Genomic DNA, 21,950 nt, shown 5'->3' on the forward strand with positions numbered 1-21,950 from the left:
AATAAAATCGCGCTGCTGTTTTTTGACAGTTGTCGGCCACCGTAGAACCCACACGTGCGCAATGTAATATTCATTTCGGTATACTCGGACTGAGCTTAACGTAACTTCAAACCACCGGAGACCCATGCTTTTGCCAAAAAGGTAAATATATACATTAACACCGATCCCTGATCAATGAGCTCAGTTTCAGCGGCAGCACAAGGTTTTATCTTCGCGGTGCAAGTGCTGAATCAGGCTTTACTCAATAGAGAAGCAGCTGTCAGATTGAAGACAAATATGGACATTGCTTTGGTTGTGTCGGCGAGTGTTTGGTGTGTTTGAGTAACGCTCACATGTTTGGTGTGTTTGAGTAAAGCTCACATGTTTGTTCCGCTGATGCTGGTGTGTTTAGGGCTGCTTGTCGACTGAATGATGGCATGTCCGGAGCAGCGCTGTGTGTTTTCGCTGTGTGCGGATGAGACGGTGACCGCCGGGCTGAGAGAGGTGTCCGGACCGCTGGGTCACCCTGAACCTCCCCAGCCCTCTGCTGCTGCCTCCAGTGAGGGTAAGAGAGCCAGAGGCTCTAGTGAGATCGCACACGATCAGGTGTTTACGGCACACTCTTCATGACTCTGACAGATGCGGGCTCAAAGAAGACCTCGGGCGAGGTGTCAGACAAGATGTTCTGCTCGGCCTGTCAGTGTCCTTTTGAGAGCCGAGAGGACCAGGTATGAGTAATTCATTATCATTTGTAATGAAACCTATGTCTTCAGCTCATTTACAGTCAGTTATTGTATAATCAGTGTGCTAATCCCCGACCTCTTTTTCCACAGCTTGGCCCAGTATGTATTTTTCTCCATTAATTAGTTTAATGGTATTTTAAAGGAGTTTAAAGTTACTAGATTTATAAGTCGTGAGCCAGACCAACCAGCTGCAAGATGTCACGAATAAGTCATCTTATTTGTTTCGTATTGTTGTTGCAATCAGATAGGATTATTTCAAAAAGAGAAGCAGTTATGCTTACTGATAGCTTCAACAAAATCTATTTAACAACCTTGGAGCTCACTAAGAGGGTCGTCTTTATATGTTTATGAGGTATTATTTAAAAAATTAGTTCCCTACTTTCAGCAGAGCATGATTACCTCATTGTTAAAGACATTTGCATGCTGTATCATGAATGGTCTTCTTTTTAACATGCATTTTACAAACCCTCATGTCATGACAAATTCATATGGTTTTTACTACTGTGCCAGCCCTCTGGTGTCATAGCTTTGCATAAGGGATGGAGAGAAATGTAACATGCATGTTAACGCAGCTCCAGTCTTTTACCAGATGGAGCACTACAAACTCGACTGGCACCGCTTTAACCTGAGACAGCGACTGGAAGGAAGAACAGTGGTCAGTGTGGAAGAGTTTGAGAAGAAGACCGGCACGGGTAGAGTCACGTATCCTCAAACTGTATTGTTGACTGTCCAGGTTGCATAAGTGAAATTTTTGCACACTCATCCTGATTGGCTTTTTTCTAACAGGCGATATTTCAAGCATTTCCGGTTCAGACTCAGAGAGTGAGGATGGGGATCTTGGAGATGAAGTGAGCCCTGAAGAGACGGACAGAGCTCTGGACACGGATCAGTCCACGTGTCGACTTTCTACCAAAGCAGTCTTTCAAAACCTGCATGGACAGTACCTGGTATTGTACCGCTGTGTTCTGCAAAACAAGAAAGTGAGTAAATCTATCCAACATATCCCGGATTTGTTAATCTGTGCCTAAATTACAAAGAGCATTGCATAGGAAGAATCCTCAGGCTGCTTTGGAGACATTTTATAGTTTGAAGCAGTTTTGCAGGATGTGATGGAGAAGAACGGGATCAGAATAGGACCTAAGTATATATAGGTATATTTGTGCCTGTGGTACTTCAAAGATAAAATTGTGTTGTTTAGAAGTAACTGCTTAATTTTCTGTGGAGTGCTGCAGGAAGTGAAATATTTTCATAGGCCAACTCAAGCTCATAAAACCTAATAGGATTGTACCATTGGCTTTTGGATTGTTGTAGAAAACAGGCCCTGAGCTTAAAGTTTGACAAAACAAAAGCTTCAGAAATCAAAACTGAGTGTCACAGAATGAGACAGGAAAACATCTTGAGCTTGCATTGAGGCATAAAAAAAACATGGCCAAAAGACCCATTGACTTTAGGACAAAAGGAACAGACATTGAAAGATCCCGAGCCTTTTCTTGGTTTCAGGAGTCATTCCTGCAGTGCTTTCTTCTTTCAGTTTCATCTGATTCTGTTGTCATATTTAAACTCAGGACAATGAAGAAGACTTGGTTTCTTCTTTACTGAAAATATCAAACAGCACTATTTGGGTCATTCTGATGACGGGTGGTGGACACTTTGCTGGAGCGGTTTTTAAGGGGTCAGTGAAAAGTTCAGAAGTTTATCTTTAGCTACAGATATTTCAATTACATGCTCAATAATTTGATAATTAATTGCAGTTCCGTAATTGATTTGTCTTACACATAGAAAAGAGATAGTGCAGCATAAGACGTTTCATCGATACACAGTGCGAGCGAAGCGAGGGACCGCACAGGGCCTGAGGGACGCTCAGAACCGCAGCCACGCGCCTAAATCAGCAGGAGCGGCCCTCAGGCGCTACAACGAGGCAGCGCTGCACAAGGTGAAGTTCAACCTTTTCTTTCATATGAAACCTTAACTTACGTTTCATTTATAAGTTTGGAATTGTTATTAATGTGTATGTCCTTTTTTAACTAGGATATTCACGATCTTCTAGAAAGTTGGGCTGAGTATTTGAAGGAGGCAAGTGCTGTCTTCCTGCGAGCACCAAGTTATAATAAAACCATATTTTTTGGTGGTCGTGGAGCACCGCTGGACAAAAAAGATCAGAGAGTCCGGGTTCTTCCTTTTGCCACCCGTAGAGCAACGTTTAGAGAAATACAGAGGGTTTTTGATCTCCTTTCAACTCTACACATTTATCGTAAGTTGAGATTTGCTTATTTTAAATTTATTTATTTATTTATTTACACTCCTCTCTTTTAATATGATTGTAACATTTCAGAAAAGGACACTGAAATCTCCAGTATCTTCAGTCCTTCAAAGAGAGTTTGGAAGAAGAAAACTCCTAAACCTGTTAGTCATCCAGTCACAAACATCAATGGTGCGTCTGAACCCTTAGTGTGTTTTCAGTTTTGTGATTCTGGAAATATACTTATTTAAGGGCTGTTTTGTGTTCAGTGCCTACAGAAGGAGAAGAGCTTAAGGAAAAAAGTTCAGAGGAGGAAGACACGGGAATGCTAGTGACAGTGGAGGAGACGCTGGGAACTCTGGACCTCAGAGAACATGAAGTCCAGCTTAATAAGAAGAAAAGGAGGAAACGGAGAGAGAAGAGAGAAGGTAAAGACCTGTACAGTAGGAACGTAAAATGCTTTTAGTAAAGATTATTAAAATACATCTTGCTTTTCTTGTGTCTTTAGACTCGAGGAACAGACAAATAACTGAAGAAAATTCAGATGATGAACTACTGGAAGAAGGTGAAGGGGACTCTAAAGAAACGCAGAGAAAATCCAAGAGCAGGAGGAAACCGAAAGGCAAAAAACATCAGGCAGAAGAAGGTAAAACACGCGTTGTTGTTTTATTTTTTTTTTTTTCCTTGAAATTTTTTAAAATATTTTTATCCAGAAAAGATGCATTAAATGAAAAAAATAATTCGACAGTCAATGCATTTCTAATGTTAAAATAAAAATTTTATTTTAAATAAATTCTGTTCTTTTTTCAATGTTTAATAATATTATTAAATGTTTAATGAGCATCAAATTGGTGAATTAAAATCATTTAAGAATCATGTGACTCTGAAGACTAGAGAAAACTCAACTTCATCACTAGAAAAGTTGCATTTTAAAATATTTAAATAAGTTATTTATTTATTTATTTACTTATTTTCCAGAAAAAGTAGATGAGTCTTGGGAATATAGTTTGAGGGACGCTCTCTACACCGCCTGTAAAACGGGGGACATCGCATCATTACGCACCCTCCTGCAACTGCCAGAGGACCAGGAAGAGGAAAAGGATAGAGAAGAGAAAAGTACCAAAGAGAATCCTCCTTCGAGAGTTTTGTGTCTTCTCAACAAGCCCATAGACTCAGCAGGCTTTACTTTGCTGCATGTGGCATCAGCAGCTGGACAGAAATCAGTCATCAGACTGTTAATGGATGAAGGGAGCGATCCAGCTAACAAGTATGCATCATACAAGATCATTTTAATCATCTGGTTTTAGATGGCTTGTTTGGTTCTAAATTGTGGTCAATGTCTTTTTTTAGGGATAAGAAAGGACAGACTCCGTTTGGTGTTGCTCCTGAAAAAGACACCCGCAACGCATTCAGAAAATACATGGCTGAACACCCTCATAAGTATGACTACACTAAAGCACAGGTAGACAAATCTATCCTATCATGACTAGCAACATCAATAGTAACTAAATCTTCCTATTCTTAGCAAAAAGGGGAAGCAACCCAGAGAGCACAAATAAAAAATCATCATCATTTTCTAATAAAAATAAATATCTTACTAAAACAATTAGATTACATTAGAATAATGTATTAAAATACAGATTTTAATTAACAGATGATGAATATAATCAGGATAATGAATATTAATAATAATGAGATAATGAAGGTAAATCTAGTGTTCTCAGACCTGCAATATATGCAGTATATTAAGAATTTATGACATTGTTATTATTGTATATAACACAATTTTATATATATATATATATTATTATTATTTATATTTATTTTTACTTTTGCATGTACAGCTGCCTTGTCTTTGCAACCCAAAGTAATAAATCTGTCACTGTATTTTATTAGATTTTTTTTTTTTTTTTTAGGTGCCTGGACCACTGACTGAAGAAATCGAGTCCAAAAAGGCAGAGAAGAAGAAAGCCCAAAAAGCAGCCCGGAAACAGAAAGAAAAAGAGCAAAAAGAAGAGAAACTCAAGAAGCAACAAGAAGAGGAGGAAAAGAGGAGGTTCATAGCTCTTAGTGACAGAGAGAAGGTGACTACTGAATTTCTTCTCCTGCTGTAGTTCTTATGTGGATGAACTCTTGTGATTGGCCGTTTACGTCATATTTGTGTTGTCATACAGCGAGCCCTGGCTGCAGAGAGGAGATTAGCTGAACATATGGCCACGACTGGAGTAACACTCACTACCATCAGGTATTACCTGTTATTATTTAATAATATCTCTATGGACAAATATCTGTCCTTTATGCAAGATATCGTTTAAAGGTTCATCAAAAAAAATTTGTTTTGTAATAACTAGCATAAAAATGTTTTGAAGGAGATGCTTTCAGTGTGGAGAGTCATTACTGGGGAAGATTCCTTTTGAGTATCTGGAGTACTCCTTTCTGTTCCCCTCGCTGTGTCCAAGCCCACCGCAAAGCTCATGCTGCCGCCCGGCCCTGACCTCTCGCCTCCTACCACGCAGCATTAGAGGACGTGAAGGTGCGGTGCCATATCTTACATGATCTGGGAGTTGACTGGATTTAACGAGAAACACATCCAGGATTTCAGTTACCTTTGGAAATAACAAGTATACGAAAGATTACCTGATATCAGAGACGATAGTGATTTAAGATTCATTCAGAAAAACCTCGAATATCTGGAGTACGACGTGGCTACTCTGATATTGTATTACTTTTCGATTCAGTCAGGACTATCCGAACTGACCAACCACTGTGATTCAAAAAAGGGCTGTATGTTCATGAGAGAAACAGCTTGTTAAAAATCATGGTTAATTCAGAACTGTAAAATCATGTTGTGAGTTATGTTTTACAGTTTAAAGCTCTCCAAAGTTTGTTGAAAATGTCGAATTTTATTCTTTCACGTTGTTTAGCAGCTGTGGCAGCTTGAGATTGTACAAATACAGTTAATCATTGTTAACACTAGCATGGTTTACTATAAAGAAAAAAGTTAGGCCTATATGATTGACAGCAGAGAATGCTACAGTCGCTGAAATAGACAAAAAAGACAAAAGGATGTTTTTTTTAATCGATCATTCGTTCATTTATTTCCAAGTAACTAGATGCATTTATATTATTCCAGATATTTTACATCATGACCGTCCCCCTCAAGAACGTTGAATATGAAGTTATGACACTTGAGATTTAAATCATCTTAATTAAAGCAGCTAAACTTTAAAGCACATCAAGGTCTTGTCATATTAGATTTGTAAAAGTGCTAAAATTAACTTCAGCATCTTGGTGTGGAAAAACTAGCATTTTTACCATTTCTTAAAAAAATAAACTGACAGCAAATGTGGCAAAAAATTACAGTGTTACGTGTTCTGGTATAATGGCTGTATTTCTCTGTTATATTTGAGCGATACTGGCTATCTGCTTTCATTGCACTGATCATGTCTTCTGTCCAGTGTTGTTTAGCTGAGGCCGGTCCATAAACAGTATTCTTCTGTGTGAAGGAGCTCTTTCCAGCTCCAGCACCGTGATGTTGTTTGGTTGAGTGGCGCTAAGATAAGGTCCGGGGACATACAGTGTCTGTTGGGGGCCCCTCTGGGGCCAATACCTTCCCAGGTTCACCCCATTTACCCACACCTGACCCTAAAATGGAGAAGCAGAATTACACAAAACTGCCATGTAGTTACTCAAGATAAATATATATTCTTCATAATACAAAAAATACACCTTACCTTAGTCCATCCATTAAGCTTAACAAAAGTGTCCCATGTGAGGCCTGAAGACTTCAAGGTTCCTGAGTAGATCATTGGTCCGTCTCCCGCTTCCATCGCTGACCCTGAGTGAGCCGCCTGCAGCCAGCCATTGGCTACTGCGGTGTCAATGTCCAGAGGATAGATTGACCAATCAGTCAGCACGTCATTGCCCAAAATGAGGTTACCCAAGAGACCCTGAATAAAGGGGGTTTATATACATTATTAATACTATTTTCTCATGGATTGAGTATTTGCAAATCTTGATCAGTGCCGTATTTCGTTAACTTGCCTTATTGTCATTGATGTAACTGCCAAAATTAACCCTGCCCATGTTCTCCACGAGTATGTCCAACTGATCCCCCTGTTGTCCTGTAACATTCATCACCAGTGCAGTGTCCCTCTCCATGAGCCCCTGGTACACCTGCTCACAGACAAGCTTCAGTCTAAACGCTCTTTTCTGGCAAGCATCTGCCTTTCAAATGTTTTGTGAATGACAGAAGATCATTTTTAATTATGTATTAAAGATACATAATTAAAAATCAACATCAACAAATGAGTATGAGGTATGATGACATTATATACTTTGTAAATAAATAGAATAGAAATAACCATACTTTTATTTAATATACTGTATCTATGTATAATAAGTTGTTATAGTTAACTAAATCTAAACCCATAAAAACATTTTTTTGCTTAAAAGCTAAAAAAAAGAAAAAAAAAGTTATTTCACCTAGTTGGCAAAACGGTTTAAAATTTTGAAGTTTAACTTGATGTACCAAAACAAATACAACTAAAATAATAGACTAATAGACTGTTGAAAAGACTATGAAAAAAAAAAAAAAAAAATCAATAAACCTAATTGTATAATTAGTTAAATAAGTTAATGTAAAAAAATTAACACTATTTGGTTTGATTCAAAACAATAAAAATATATATATAATATATATTTTATGTTAAGCTATTATTCATTTTAATGTTAGCATATTTAAAAGTGCTAAACTGAACAATAAATGTCTGGTTGCTATGTTTAATAGCAAAAATGTATTTTATCCTATTTATCCATAATCATGACAGATTGTCATGATTCAATTAAAACCACGCAACCCTAACTTCTCACAGAGGTATTTCATTTAAACTTGCACAAGTGACTAAAGGATAAATTTCCTTCTTATCATGTGAAGTGATATATTGATATTCTGTTATTCCCTAAGCTGTCTGCAGTGCCCTTTGAACTAATCCTACGTTTCCTTCAGAGCGGAAATGGCACTTATTATGGCAAAATACCATCTGAAGTCCACTTTCCAGGTCAATTGGAAAGCACCCAGAATTATTCTTTTGTTTCACTGTCTCATGTTCATTACTGTGGTCTTTATATGCTTTATACTCTACAAATCCCATCCTGGCTGCATTAAGTATTAACTGCTGTCGCTCTACACTAAAAATATGTGTTTCGTTGTTTTTTTCTCCATCTCACTCTTGAATTCAGTTCCAGTGTATTGCATGCGGTTGCTGTTGTGCTTATCGCATGATTTCAAACATGGCTTCCCCCAAGTCTTCATGGCATGCGAGCGTGATCAAGTGTATCATTTTAAACATGCAATTTCGAAATCAGCGAGCGGTGGTAAACAGTGGATTTAGTCCCAGTTACTAACCACGGTGAGAACAAAACATTGTGTTAGCGTGACCCAAACAAGTGTTCTGCTCACCCCATTCACAGAGACGTATGCACGATCATGGATGCCATTGAGGGGCGAGATGAGAGGGGTCGGCTCGGGAACATTCCGTGGCAGTGTCGTTCGGTAAAGCATGAAGCCATAGTACTGCACACAGTTGACATAACACAAGCTCAGACCAGCTTTTACACTTAACCAAGACCGGCCTCCAAAGCCCAAACCGTATATATATACACACACATCTACAGCCATTTATGAGGAAGCTCAACATTGGGATGAGCTATAATCACGTTTATGGACTATATTAAGTTCTTACCTGTTTAATCTCCTCAAACGTCAAAGGATATTGAGATCGTACTGGACCTTGAGGTGACAGCGTATCCAACAATCTGCTGATGTTGCCAACCTATCAAAGAAAATGGGAACAGAACGAGAAGGGCTGTATGGGCAAGAAATCTTGCAAATGAATAAGGTTTCACTATGGGAAATATCCGCACCTTCTGAAGAGTAACAAAGCCATAAGCGAACTTAGGGGTGGCTGGTGGCATGGGACCTACTGGAATGTCTCGAAACTGAAAACAAAAGGAGATGTTTCTTGTGAATATGAGACATCTTTAAAAAAAAAAAAAAACAACTTACTGACCTCAAACTACTAAACAGTAATATACATCCAGCAATATCCACTGTAAATCGTATATGGTCATACATGAGCGATCAGAGTCATACATGTATGCATGTTCTCACATTCTTAATGACATCTCTGATGGCAAGCAGTTTGTCAGTGGGGTCTCCTGCCTCTGATAAAGGTGCATTGTAATCATAACTGGTCACCACCGAGCGAAACCTGGTATCATGATCCGCTCCTATGAGTGAATAACATTTACATTACCACATATTGTCAAGGATACGGGAACCAGTATACTGAGACGACAGATTTACCATTCCAGTAACCAAAGTTTGTTCCGCCCTCAAACATGTACCTGTAATTAGAAGAAAACTCTTTGTTTTATCTAGCTAGTTATTTTTAACTGATAACATCTAACGATTCGATTGGCCTTACGGTAATTATTCTACAGACAACATCACTTACATGTTCACGCTGGCACCCATGGACAACATCTCTCCCAGCATTTTGCTCACTTTGACCGTGTCCACAGAAGCATGTTTATCTCCCCAGTGATCCAACCAGCCTGTATAGAACTCAGAATTCACCTGAAATCATGACACGTCAATTACTGCCAAATCCCACAGCTTGATAAACAGAGACACTCACGTCTTACTTACCAGTGGCCCTTTCGGCTCAAACCTTCTTTGTCGAATGAAGGCGGCAGTGATGTTGGTGTCTAAAGGGGGAAAAATACAATTCTGAGCACTGCATATGCATACGTGGACTGAAAATCGAGTTAAATTTCTTAAAAACACGAGTGACCTCAGTTGACCTTACCTGTGCCAAAGTCTATAGTGGCGTACAAGCCCTCAAGTGTGCCACAGATCATCTCTTTATCCGTATTCCCATCTGTAGTAAAAAGAATGACGTCTTCCCCCAGGAACAAACGGAACAGAGTGTAAAGATGCCTTATGTAGTTGTAATCACAGGCGAAGTAGCTGCCATATTCATTCTCCACCTGATAAAGACAAAAAAAAGAGCTGAAAATATTCACACGGACTATACACTGTAAAGCACTGTTTACATTTCAACACCAAACATAATTACTATGTATAGACTCTCGGTCCTACAAAACATGAGCATCGGTCACTATAATAAGTTCTTTGTTATTATTGCGTAGTCAGTAAATATTATTTTACATATTCTCTGGGTGGAGCAGTGTAGTGGTTAAATATCTCAGCTGGTAGCAAAACAATTGTAGGCTATAACCCAGCTGTCCACACTGTGTCCTTGAGAATGGGGTTCAAGTAGGGGACTGAAACACTCATCTGAGAACACTGCATTGTTCTGGTAATGCTTGTATACTTCCTAAACGTTAGCTCTATATTGTACCTGCACACTGATGATATTTCCTCCATTCTGATAAAGCCACGGTCTCATCTTAGTGAGCAGCACAGCCAACCAGTCGCTCGCTGGCTTCAAATACTCTGAAACAGACAAACGCTACCATTAAAGACAGATCTGGCACGTGTGAAGTCATGTCTCGCGCAGACGTAACATATACCTGTGTCAGCTGAACGAAGGATAATGTTTGGCTTTTGCAGCAACCAGGCAGGCAGACCTCCCTATTGGACAGATAAGAACCCACAATTTACAAAATAACAACCACAAGGCCGTCTTTTGTGTTGGGACCAGATATAATTCTTAACAGCATCATGGAAATGAGCAAACAGTGAAACAAATAAATAAAAATCGTTATTTACAGTCATTATTCCCTCACGTATGTGTTTTCGAAACTAGCACGATTTTCTTTTGTTTCTTTCCTTATTTAATAGAAATACATGCTGCTCTTTTCCATATAATGAAAAGTTAATGTCGACCAGGTTCTGTAAAGGTCGAAAATTACCAAAAAACAATTTAAGCACTATGGCCACAGTTTTCTTAAAGTGAGCTTATTATGGATTTTTGAAAATTACCTTTCATGCAGTGTGTAACACAGCTCTAAGTGAATGAAAACATCCCACAAAGCTGACTCTGAATCATTGAACGATTAGTTTTTTAAAACAAGTCCCAAGCTATGTCACGTTGAGGTCAATATTAGCATTAGCATATTGCCCGTTGACTTTTCATTTTTGGTCTGAATGAAAATGCTAATTCATTCTTTGCCACTAGGTGCTGCTTTTGGCATGCTAAAATAGCGGTTTCCCCACTGCGCTCACGAACACTGCTATATCAGGCTTTACAGGCGTGATAAAATGAAAATGAAATGAATCGGACCAATCACCGCCGGTTAGCGTCATACAATGGTTGGGTCTGGAGAAATGAATAGCTGAGCGAACCGTTTGGGAGTCGTTGAGCAAGTAAGGTAAAAATAAATGAATACTGTAAGACAATGAAAGCGTTTTGACCTCACATGCATGTCAACTTGTTATTGGGGACTCCCAAAACCAAAATACGAACCTTTCATTATCCATAATAGGGGCAGTTCAAAGCTTGAATACACTATACAACTTCAGTAGCGATCTTTGCCATGAACAACATGAACATTTACTCAAGAACTTACTTTTTTGTGTTCTAAGGAGGAAAGAGAGTCATACAGGTTTAGAACACCATAAGGGTGATCATAAGATTAAAAAATGATATGTAACACCAGTCGGGCTATTAATAGATTAAAACGTCCCGTTTCAAAAGCTGAAAAAATGTAGCAACATGAGGAAGTAAGTCACCATTTCCCATTCAGCACAGATGTACGGCCCTGGTCGCAGGATGACTAAGAGCCCCGTCTGATTGGCCAGGCTCAAGAAGTGCTCAAGATCTCTGTCTCCTGCGAAGTTGAACACCCCCTGCAAGGTCTCGTGGAAGTTCCAGGGCACATACCTGCATGAAAGCAAACGTGAGATTTTGGGCAAGACGCACGACATAAACGCTTACACTGGGGTTTGCATGGCGTCCCTGCTCCACCTACACCTGAATAGTGTTGAGTCCAGTCATGTACATCTTGAGCAGCCTGTCTTTCCAATATTCCCGAGGAATGCGGGAGTAGTGGATGCTCCCGGAGATGTACTGAAATGGTTTTCCATCTTTTTGGAAGCAGTTGTTCTTGTAGTCGATGGAAAAGGAGCGTGAATCTGCCTTAAAACAGAAAAGCCATGTAGTTAAAAATGGGCAGGGTGTTCGGGAATATCCGAGCAATAACAAAAAATAAAAGTAAAATAGGCTTGATTTACTATATACTTTTTATTAGCTTTAACGGGCACAGTTTTAAAATGCCCCTAATATGTCAACATTTCTTTGACCAAGGGAACCCAAGTCTGTAAATACAGCTTGGTAAAAAATATTTGATTGCAACGTATAAAGGTGAAAGCGGTGTACTTTGAATCAGGTACTTACCAACACGACAGTTATTGGCAACAAGCACAGACTTAGTAAAACGAAGGCAATCTGTGACTTCATCTCTAAATCAAACGGGCGAGACGCAGTAACACTCTTCCTCTTGACATTATGACAGCAGCGCGTGACTGTAACGTGTCAGGAAATAATATTACAGCTCCTCAAACTTTTCTGTTATGACATTTTGCATAAAGCGGTCCACTTTCTCTGTTCAATAGATTTGCAGCGTTTCTTCTCTTTGAACATGACGGTCATGTGATTGCGTTCTGTTTAGCCGTTATCCGGGTCCTAAAGTCCGCCTGAACGCATCGGCGATTTAGTTACCGCTTTTCAGCAATAAACCGGTTTGTTAAAACTTGTTTTACTAATTACTGTTACTGTTTTGCGCTGCCAGTGAAGCGTTTTAATTCATTAGCGATGAATGGATTAATTCATTCTTTAAAAATAGTAATAAATTATAAGGCTAAACAGATGGACGAACTCCACGAATGCACGGCTTTAACGAAACACTAGCTCAGTGAACAAAACTTGGTGGAGAGTTGTTTATTATAATAAATACTTTAAATAAATGTAGCCTAATATCTGTGTCTGCCGTTTTCTAAGAGTCATCAAAAATTTTCTGTCATGCCAAGAACAGACCAGACTCGTTAAGTTTAGTCTAATCGTGCATGTTTGCTTGGATGATTCAAGTTAACTTCAGGCCAGAGTCAGTTTAGTTGCAAACTTCTAAAGGGGCATAAATCAAATATTCGTTTCTCCTCATCAGTAACTCCTTTGTTTATTAGGAACATCCAAAATTAGAATCTTGAATGTGCTGAAATCACAAAATGTTTTTTTTTTTTTTATATATTATTATTATTATTATTATTAAATATTTTATTATTTTAATACTTTCTTATTCTATTTTATTATATTTATAAGGTCTGTTAATAAAAAGCATGGAGTCAAGTATAATTTTCAAATTAATCGCAGAAGACTTCCTGGATAAAAGAGGTCTTATATATATATATATATATATATATATATATATAGTATATATAAACACACACACACACACACACACACACAGGATAGGATAATAAATGACTTTTGATATTGTAAATAGTTAAAAGTTTTATAGTCGGAGGCGCTACAGGATAGGAGACAGATGTTGCATTGTTCATGTGCTCTTTAGCTCCCTCTAATGCTGTAATGGAGTCTAAACTTCCTACAGTTTGCAATCCCACATTTGTGGTGTATGAAATCTATCTGAAATGTAATGTTAATGCTCGTTTATCTTGTATATGTGGTGTTAGTGCATTATCAAAGTTACTTATAACTATCAATGGAGTGACTTCTCTAGTGAATGGAATTTAGTTTTTTTACAATAGATTATATACATACAGAAGCAGCACAAATTAGATTGACTCAGTTCAATATACAGATACATGTATCATTTATAACAGTATTCGTCAGGACCAGACGGATGCATATTACTTTCTGCCACTTTAACGGGAGCAGGTGGGTTGGGGAAGTTATCGTGCTGCATGATTGTGAATGTTTACTGCTCATCCAGACGCCCGAATAAACAGTGGCTGATCCAGTAGTGTTGACGCACACACCACAGCCATTGTTTGACGCCATCTGCTGAACACCATAAAGAGATGCACTGCACAGAATGTGGGAGAATTCAAAGACAATGCATATACTTCAAGAGGAAGGCAGATGCTGTCATTTAAAATAGCTTTACGGATTGCGGCCACGTTCCCATAAAGTGTGTACCGGCGGGTAAACGACCCCATGTGTGAGAAGAGCAAGTCTCTTTGGCTTTTAAAGGCATTCTTTTGAAAAGCAAGCCTAAAGCTGTTAGGCAGTAATGCAGTCATTATCCCGCTGAGCTGAGTAAGCAAACACACATACCTCCTGTGTTACCTTAACACACACACACACACACACACACACACACACACACACACACACACTCAGTCTGAACAGGGAACACTTATGTTTTTTTAATTAGTGACTTATTGTTTTTTATACATAATCTAAACAATAAGTAACTGCATGAATTGCACACACTTCATACATAGGAATATTCCAGTAGTAACCAAAATATAATCTTCTAATTACATAAATGCAAGTGTAAGTACTGCCATAATCAAATTATGGAAATATTACAGCTTCTATAACTCTGAAGACAGCCGTCAGATGTCTGTATTAATCTGGGGTTATGGGTTATGGTTATTAATTGAAGTTATGTAAAGACCTTATTTGGATTTCCACTTTAACCAATCACGCATTAATAAATAAAGTAACTCTGTGTAACATAGATTAATTAGTATGTCTTTGTTTATTATGGTGCCTTGTGAAAAAAGTACACTGATAGAGCTTGATTAAGTGTGAACTGGATGCATTGTTTTCACGCACTCGTCTGCATGTTAATTGTAATTAAATCAACATTTATTGTAGTATACATTTTAAAAGCATAATTCATAATTCATAATTCTATTGGTTTTGAAATGGTTAAAGTGCAAAATGTTCTGACAAGCATTTATATTTGATGTTATTTTATTGTCCATTTTTATTCAAACTCGTGTGTCGTGTATTTAAATACATGCAATTACACATTTGCAATGAAGAAGCTGCATTAATGTAATATCAAATAACAAGCAGTGATTGAATTTACGTCATAATGATGACACTCTTCGCACACATCTGAACAATAATCTATGTCTTAACTTTGCCGGGTGTTAATGCTGCTTTTGCAGGGTTTACTTTGGTAAGATGATACTCAGTTTTGACAGTTCTGTCTTCAGCAGGGGACTATTATGCTCTCTGAAGGGAAAGCATCCCTCAGGCACTAATTAAACCAACCAACGCTCACCTCCCTTCACTTGCATCTGAATAAACTTATTATTTATTAATACTATTAGTGCAAATGACAGACTGGAGCAGATTGAGATCACATTCTGTGTGTGTCATTACGGCTCTGTTTGTCTAAGTAGTGCTGGTTAATGAGTAGAGCATAAATGAGTCAGTCTCCGAGGTCTTGTGAGATGATTTGGCCGTGAGTCAGGTGCTCTCTCTGTCAGGATACAGAAATACATCTGTAAGGGGGTACGTGGTAATCCTAGTAATTAGGATGGCTTTGGATTAATACCATTAACGCAGAGTTTGTGACTTTATTATTGTGGCCTAAATAACCGAACTATGGTCTTTTGTATTTTTTTTTTTTTAAGGGTAAAAATGTGTGCTTTTGCCACCGGTACAAACTTTAACCTCAATAATATATTAAAAAAAAAAGAGAAACGGATAATCCACTTATGCTTTGGGAATAAACCAAAATCCTCTCTCACAGGGGAGGTGGGTTTTTAAAATATTAAGAAAGATTTGCCATGAAGATTACAGAAAGTGTCGGTAAATGCTACGAATATTGATGACAATTCATTTTTCGAGACAAATCAACATGCGGCTTAAACTTGCCACTAAAATGGACTTAGTGTGTTGAGTCACGCTGTTTCTTCCTTGATCCTTGTTTCTTTTGCTCAGTTTGTGTGTATACATGCACACAAAGCACTCCTTTAATTATTCACTATTTATAATGTGTCACAGCTGTATTTCCAGGGCTTTTTTCCGGAAAAGGCCTCTCTTTATTTGAGGATTTGCTTGAGTCAGAGCTCTCCTAAAAGCTCAGACAGGCCATTTATGGCGATATGCTTCAGATGAGACTCCACCTGTTTTGTTTGTGAAAACAGTAAACTCTTCTTAGTTTATCTTATCCTTTGGAACAACTTTCCTGGCTTATTTGGCTTGAAAATACGCAATGACAATAGTTTAACATTTCTAAAATGTAATAATGAAGTACAGCTTTGTTGTTTACAGATTAACACAACTATTTACTTTTTAAGTAAAAGAAGCAATATCAAAACTTAAAACTGTGAAATATCTGCTCTGATTAATTAGCCCAACTACGCTCTTCAACATGAAGCAAATATTTCCGTTCTGACTCCCTGAGAGAATCATGTCAGTGACCACCAGCATTCTTGGGAATCTTGCGATCGTCATCTGCTGACCAGAAAAACTCCTCCAGATTTCTCAACAGTAAAAAGTTTGACCATTTTAAAGACTGATGAATCACAGTACATATATCTCCACCATGTGGCATCGGTTTTAATGCATTAAAACATCAATACGTGCCTCTAAATTCCTTCCATTGACTATCTAAGGTCATTTCCCGTGACTACTCATAAACACAACACTGAAAGGATTCACTTTTAACCTTAATGTCTGAGTGCTTAGCAGATCCCCATAACGATTTATACGTTTTGCATGCTGAACATTTTTGTGTCTGTTTGTTTTGAAGAATGGGGAATGGTATGAGTCCCCCCAGAAGAGAAAAGTTTTTTTCTTGAGTCATTGTGAAACTGTAGAAACAAACTATGATATAGCTGATCAAAACTCTATCCCAACCATAACAGGAAAATCTGGCAAGGTTCTCTCAAAATTACAAACAAACATTCTTTGTCTTTAATAATGTTCTCAAAACAATAGCACAAAATGTTATTAATAAATCTTTCGTGGAATGTTTTTTTCTGAAATATTTTGAAGTTATTTTATTTTGCTAATTGTTTCAGAAATAACAGAGAACATTCAAAAGGAAACTTCCCATAATGTTCGCAAAATAATTAAGTGGAAATTTCCCTTAGTGTTAGAATGACCAAGAAAAAATGTTTTAGAACATTCTCAAAACTGTGTGTTTTTAATGTTTAGAGAACGTCCAAAAATAAAGTTTTTATAACCTGATGGGAACATTAGCGAAACGTTCCTAAAACGTATTTCTGTTAGGCGCTATCTAGAGCGAATACTAACGGTATACTCTTCAAAACAGTCGAAAGTTCGATAACTTTTAGATTTAGAATATAGAAATAGGAGATCCGGTTGCTTTATAGTGCTATTATAATGGGCTTTAAAATGAAAATAAATGAGATTTGTGTCTGTGCACATTTATGGAACATTGAAGTGCTTTGTGTGGTCGATGCGCCTCTTTTTATAGTGTTGATGTGAGATGGCTGCAGGGAGCGTCAAGTTACAACAAACATTAGTGATGGCCTCGCAAGACTATTGAACCCAAGTTTCTTGACATTCATAAATGAACAGAACTCAAAATATGTTGACCTTTTCAGGCCTGTTCTGGAACTGCTTGGTCCCCAGCAGGATTCCTCCTTATCTTCCAGCACAGTTAACTGCGAGGTCGTGTAAAGCCTCCCTCTGTTGCCCCCCGCGATCTTCTGCATTCCACACCTTTCTCATGCACTGCAGGATGATGGTTCCACAAACAAACCTGCCCCCTTCTAAACTCCTCTTCGGCCTTCCACCCTGATTATATTATGAAGTAGGCACAAATAGCACAATAGCTCTGTTTCTAAAACCTTGTGAGTTGCCTTCTTTAGCTATCCACCTTCATACAGTGCAGCAGGGCAGATGTCTTCTGAGGCAGCGTCCTAGCCATCAAGGAACCTCGCAAGTGACTGGTTTGAACACTGCACATTGACAGCAGTTCGAGAAATCACGAAATAAGCATTGTGCATGATGGATCGCTATGTTTTCAATCAGCGCAAATATTAACTGAGAGGAGCATTTTGTGCACGAAATGCAATGTTCTTGTAGCATGCTGTGACAATGAAGATCTGCACTCTTGTCACTCATCCATCAATCTAGAGGGCTCAATTAAATTACTTCTTTCACTAAGCATTAGCGTATTGCCCAGTAAATAGATGATGACTTAGAGCCGAAAGCATGAGTGAGATCATCTAGATTACTGTTCCTGCATTGTGACTTTTTTCTTGCGTTGCACAGAAATGTTGCATTTTATTTAATATTTTGTCAAAGGTAGGTGGCTAAAATTTGCTTTCAAAAGATAGAGGTAAGGGCATAAAATTTGAAGAAGCGAGTTCTTACACCGATTTGTGAAATGCCACTGAAACACCAGAAGAAGGACAGCACATTTCCGCCACCTACTGGACTGGAGAGACACACAGGAGCTGCCAAGGTTGCACTTTTAATTGCTTAAATGATAGTTTACGTTTTTTATTTGACCAAAACCGAAAGGAGAACTTAGGATTTTTTTAAGTGTGTCATTAATGTCAGTAGTAAACCCACTAGTCAGAATAATAGAATAGATGGTTTTAAAAAAAATCTGCCTAAACAGTCACAACAGTATTGATCGAGAGAGAGGCTGTGTGTCTCTAATATGATTTGACAATCGAGGCGACAGTAGGCACTTATCTGATGTTTTATTGGTTGTGGCATTAGCTCAATACATGTGCTGTTGATCAGCTGCTGCATTAAGGAATTAGTGCCATTATCTTCATATATAATCACCACAAGTCTGATCATGTGATAATACAGTGCTTTGCACTACAACTGAGAGTCATTAGAAAGACTCTTTATCTATGCTCTCCATCATATATCCCCCTTTTTTGCCCCATTAACTGAGATCTGATGCTTTCAGCCAAGGGTTAATTAACCTTGCCTCGGGCCTGATTGAGGGTCAGACTGTTACAAAGTCTGCCATTAATCCACAAGAAATCACTGTCAAAATACAGAGCATAATACATTTCTGTGTTTGCAGATGCTGTGTCTACAAAGCAAACTGACTCAGGGTCAGGGGACTGAAACAAACTCTCAGACAGACAAGCTGTGTGCCAAACAAGCTCTCAGGCAGAATTGACTCCAGAACTGGTGTTTGTATGGTATGTCGGAGCAAAACAGCTGAGGTAAAATCCAAAGTGTGACCCGTGAAAGTGGCAAAGGCCTTACAAGATATCTGTGATCTATAAGTTTCATCTTTATGTTAATTAATGTAATGTTTTAAATGTTTGAAACACTAATTATGTTGATTTTGAATACTGTGTGCGTTCGTGTCAGAGAAAAAGAAGACACACTGTTGTCTGCTGATACACAGAGGGGCTATTCAGACTCTGTAGTGGATCTGCTCACTGCTCAACTGGTAGTAGCTTTGTTCTGTTCTTCTCACAGAGATGGTATGTTAGATCAGGAGTGTCAGGAGTGCTCTCTTTTTTGTTGTTGTTGTTTTTTTAGTTTTTGAGGGCATCTCATTTGCAGTCCTTGCTTGCTTTGTGGTTATAAGCAAGCAGGAGTTTTCAAATGTTTTAATGCCGAGACCCTGAAATTTGATAATCTTACTAAAATATGTAGATTTTAATGTCAGAGTTAAAGCCAGTGGACCGACTATGAAAAAAAAAATAAAGCATGATATTATTAAAGCAACATAAAAACATTATAATAATTAAATAGCAGGTTTTTATATTGGTATTGTGTTACAGCAGAGGTTCAGTGTTTTAGACAAAACATTTTTATGAATATGCAATTATTAAATAATCTATCTATCTATCTGTCTGTCTGTCTGTCTGTCTGTCTGTCTGTCTGTTTGTCCGTCCGTCCGTCCGTCCGTCCATCCATCCATCTATGATACCAAAGTATAATTTTGACAAAAGCAAAACACAAATGGTACAAATGCATGTTAAAATCACACACTGTATAGACACACGCTTTTCAGTAAGCTGAATATAAAATGAAATGACTACATCTATCACACTGAGTTGGTGCTGGTTAATAAAGATATTCTCCAGAGGGCTATGGGGGCTACAGAAACACTGCCAGGTTGTTTCAGTCTTTTCCCCTCCCCCATTTCCTCATGGGCCGCTCTGATTAGCCAGTGGCAGCCACCCCACTGCCTGCCTTTGTCTGAGCTCTTTGTCTGACCTCAGGTATTGCTCAAGAATTTATCTATTTGGTGACCTAAAATTTCTATAATGCAAATCAGCAAGCACGCCACGCAGCTGAACCAAGTTAGATTATGAAACGGTGTCAGACTAATTACAAATCTCCCTTCTTTAGTGTGTTCTGAAATGGATGGGGGTTGGTGCACCACTTTAACACAACGCCAGCCCATCCAATCAGACAATGTACAGCATCCTTGAAAACGGATAGCGTCATGATAACCCACTTGAGTTGAAACTGATCACTCGGATTTTCTTTTCATTTGTTATATGAATTGCTGCGTAAAGAAACAGCACTTATAAATGATTTCCGGGGGTACGTTAGCATAAAGCAATACAGAAGAATCACGCTGATCGGCAGCTTAGCGTGAAATTGTCATTTAACAGATCTCCTTCTGCTGGGGTCCGTCATCGGCACCTGATGCCGTTCTCATACCAGCCACATGCCTCGGTCAAAAGCAAACACAAAGTCGAAGGCCGTTTATAGCAGTGTTTGCATTGATGTTAGGGAGATCTGAAATCTGCATAGAATAAAGTCTGATTGTCTGAACAGAGCTGGATATAAATCTAGGTAATGAGCTTCACTGCGTACTAAACTAATCAGTTTGACTGGAATTAAAGCATAAGAACCTGTTAGGTTAAACCTGGCTCAGAAATGCAAGAGAATGCAGTGAAAAACAGGTCAAGACTGAAAACAGATCGTGTCCTCTGTAGTTTACACCACAGCGGCTGAGCTCTTCTTAAAGGAGTAATTCACCAAAATTTTATTCAGCCTTAAAGTTTCCAAGTTATAAATGAGTGTGTTTCTTCATCAGATTTGAAGAAATTTCACTTGTTCACCAATATATCCCTGCAGTAAACGGGTGCCGTCAGAATGAGAGCCCACACAGAGCTCAGCTCAGAATCAGAGTAATACACACACAGAGGCATTTTCTTTAAAGCTCCAGTTTATCAGTTAACAAGCCACTTTGTGTGAGCCATCCCCCCGGAGCCGCAAAAATTACAGAGTTTATAAACCATCATTAAGGCATTTTTAACTTTAAATTAGATGGTATCAACTAAAGCCCCTGAGTTGTGCAACAAAATACATAAAGCTAAAAGAAAAAAAGAAAAAAAACATTCCATAGTCACTCCATCGCCTATTGAGCACCCTGGTCTCATTGAGCATTCAATCATTCAAATTTTCAATTCACAAGATGTTAATTAATGGACTGTTTTAGGTACAAACATGTACCTTTTAAAAAGATTCTGCCCCAGTGACAGCTTTTGTACCTTTATTTCTGAGAGTGTATGTTATGTTATGTTGACTGTTATGTTGATTACTTGTGAACTATTGCAGTATTTCAAAAAGCAGTTTGGACTCTCATTATGACGGCACCCATTCACTGCAGTAGATCCATTATTTCTTTAATAACCTAAAATACACAATTTAGTTAAACAGGCACCCATTTTGATATTCAACTCCAGTATGCAGCTCTTTTGATTGTAAAGCATCTGTATTTGCTTATGCAGGCAAGTCTGTCATCACAGACAGAGCTAAATATTCTTTATTAATAACCACCTCCTGTCTGGCAGGTTTTGGAACAAGAAACATCTGTTGTTAAGTTTATTTTCAATCTTCTGTTTTATAAGTATATAATAATGACGGCTGTCACAGTTGTTTAATAAAAAATCTTATTAAGCCTGCTATATAAATTGTATTCACTTTAAAACTCACAATTGAATCTGAGCAATGCCACTTAAACTACGTCTCTCTCAGACCACTCAACCAGAGATTAATGTT

At 38.2% G+C, this 21,950-nt stretch overlaps 2 protein-coding genes across 3 annotated transcripts; one reads left to right on the plus strand and one right to left on the minus strand.

Annotated features, from left to right (window-relative positions):
* The first annotated feature begins 14 nt into the window (after window positions 1-14).
* ankzf1 (ankyrin repeat and zinc finger peptidyl tRNA hydrolase 1) lies at window positions 15-6,318 on the plus strand. Its single transcript, XM_043249059.1, is given in 17 exon segments — window positions 15-141; window positions 392-544; window positions 619-707; window positions 1,312-1,414; window positions 1,509-1,702; window positions 2,288-2,394; window positions 2,502-2,655; window positions 2,751-2,973; window positions 3,055-3,153; window positions 3,231-3,389; window positions 3,470-3,607; window positions 3,940-4,228; window positions 4,312-4,423; window positions 4,878-5,045; window positions 5,136-5,206; window positions 5,331-5,394; window positions 5,396-6,318. Coding segments are annotated over 16 exon segments (2,166 nt in total). The 5' UTR covers window positions 15-141; window positions 392-408; the 3' UTR covers window positions 5,456-6,318.
* Window positions 6,031-12,649, minus strand: glb1l (galactosidase, beta 1-like). 2 transcript variants are annotated; one of them, XM_043249061.1, is made up of 16 exons: window positions 12,387-12,649; window positions 11,962-12,124; window positions 11,723-11,873; window positions 10,561-10,621; window positions 10,389-10,483; window positions 9,834-10,014; window positions 9,674-9,732; window positions 9,480-9,601; window positions 9,329-9,369; window positions 9,134-9,252; window positions 8,887-8,961; window positions 8,706-8,795; window positions 8,423-8,536; window positions 7,006-7,137; window positions 6,696-6,911; window positions 6,031-6,606 (listed from the first exon to the last, which is right to left on the minus strand). In XM_043249061.1, the coding sequence occupies exons 2-16, from the start codon at window positions 11,991-11,993 to the stop codon at window positions 6,403-6,405; spliced, it is 1,692 nt and encodes a 563-aa protein (XP_043104996.1). In that variant the 5' UTR covers window positions 11,994-12,124; window positions 12,387-12,649; the 3' UTR covers window positions 6,031-6,402. The 2 variants fall into 2 exon arrangements, with proteins under 2 accessions (XP_043104996.1, XP_043104995.1); XM_043249060.1 differs by having other exon boundaries at window positions 11,962-12,128.
* Window positions 12,650-21,950: the final 9,301 nt, after the last annotated feature.

This window comes from Puntigrus tetrazona, chromosome 9 (genome assembly GCF_018831695.1).
Source record: "Puntigrus tetrazona isolate hp1 chromosome 9, ASM1883169v1, whole genome shotgun sequence".
Lineage (NCBI taxonomy): Eukaryota > Metazoa > Chordata > Actinopteri > Cypriniformes > Cyprinidae > Puntigrus > Puntigrus tetrazona.

What these genes read in the sequence shown, in the direction of transcription:
- glb1l (XM_043249060.1), bottom strand. Translation starts at nt 12,449, where the DNA reads ATGAAGTCACAGATTGCCTTCGTTTTACTAAGTCTGTGCTTGTTGCCA. An exon ending in AAACTTTGGTTACTGGAATG is followed by an intron (nt 9,253 to 9,328) that starts GTAAATCTGTCG and finishes ATTCACTCATAG; the next exon opens with GAGCGGATCATGATACCAGG. An exon ending in GCTTTGTTACTCTTCAGAAG is followed by an intron (nt 8,796 to 8,886) that starts GTGCGGATATTT and finishes TTTCTTTGATAG; the next exon opens with GTTGGCAACATCAGCAGATT.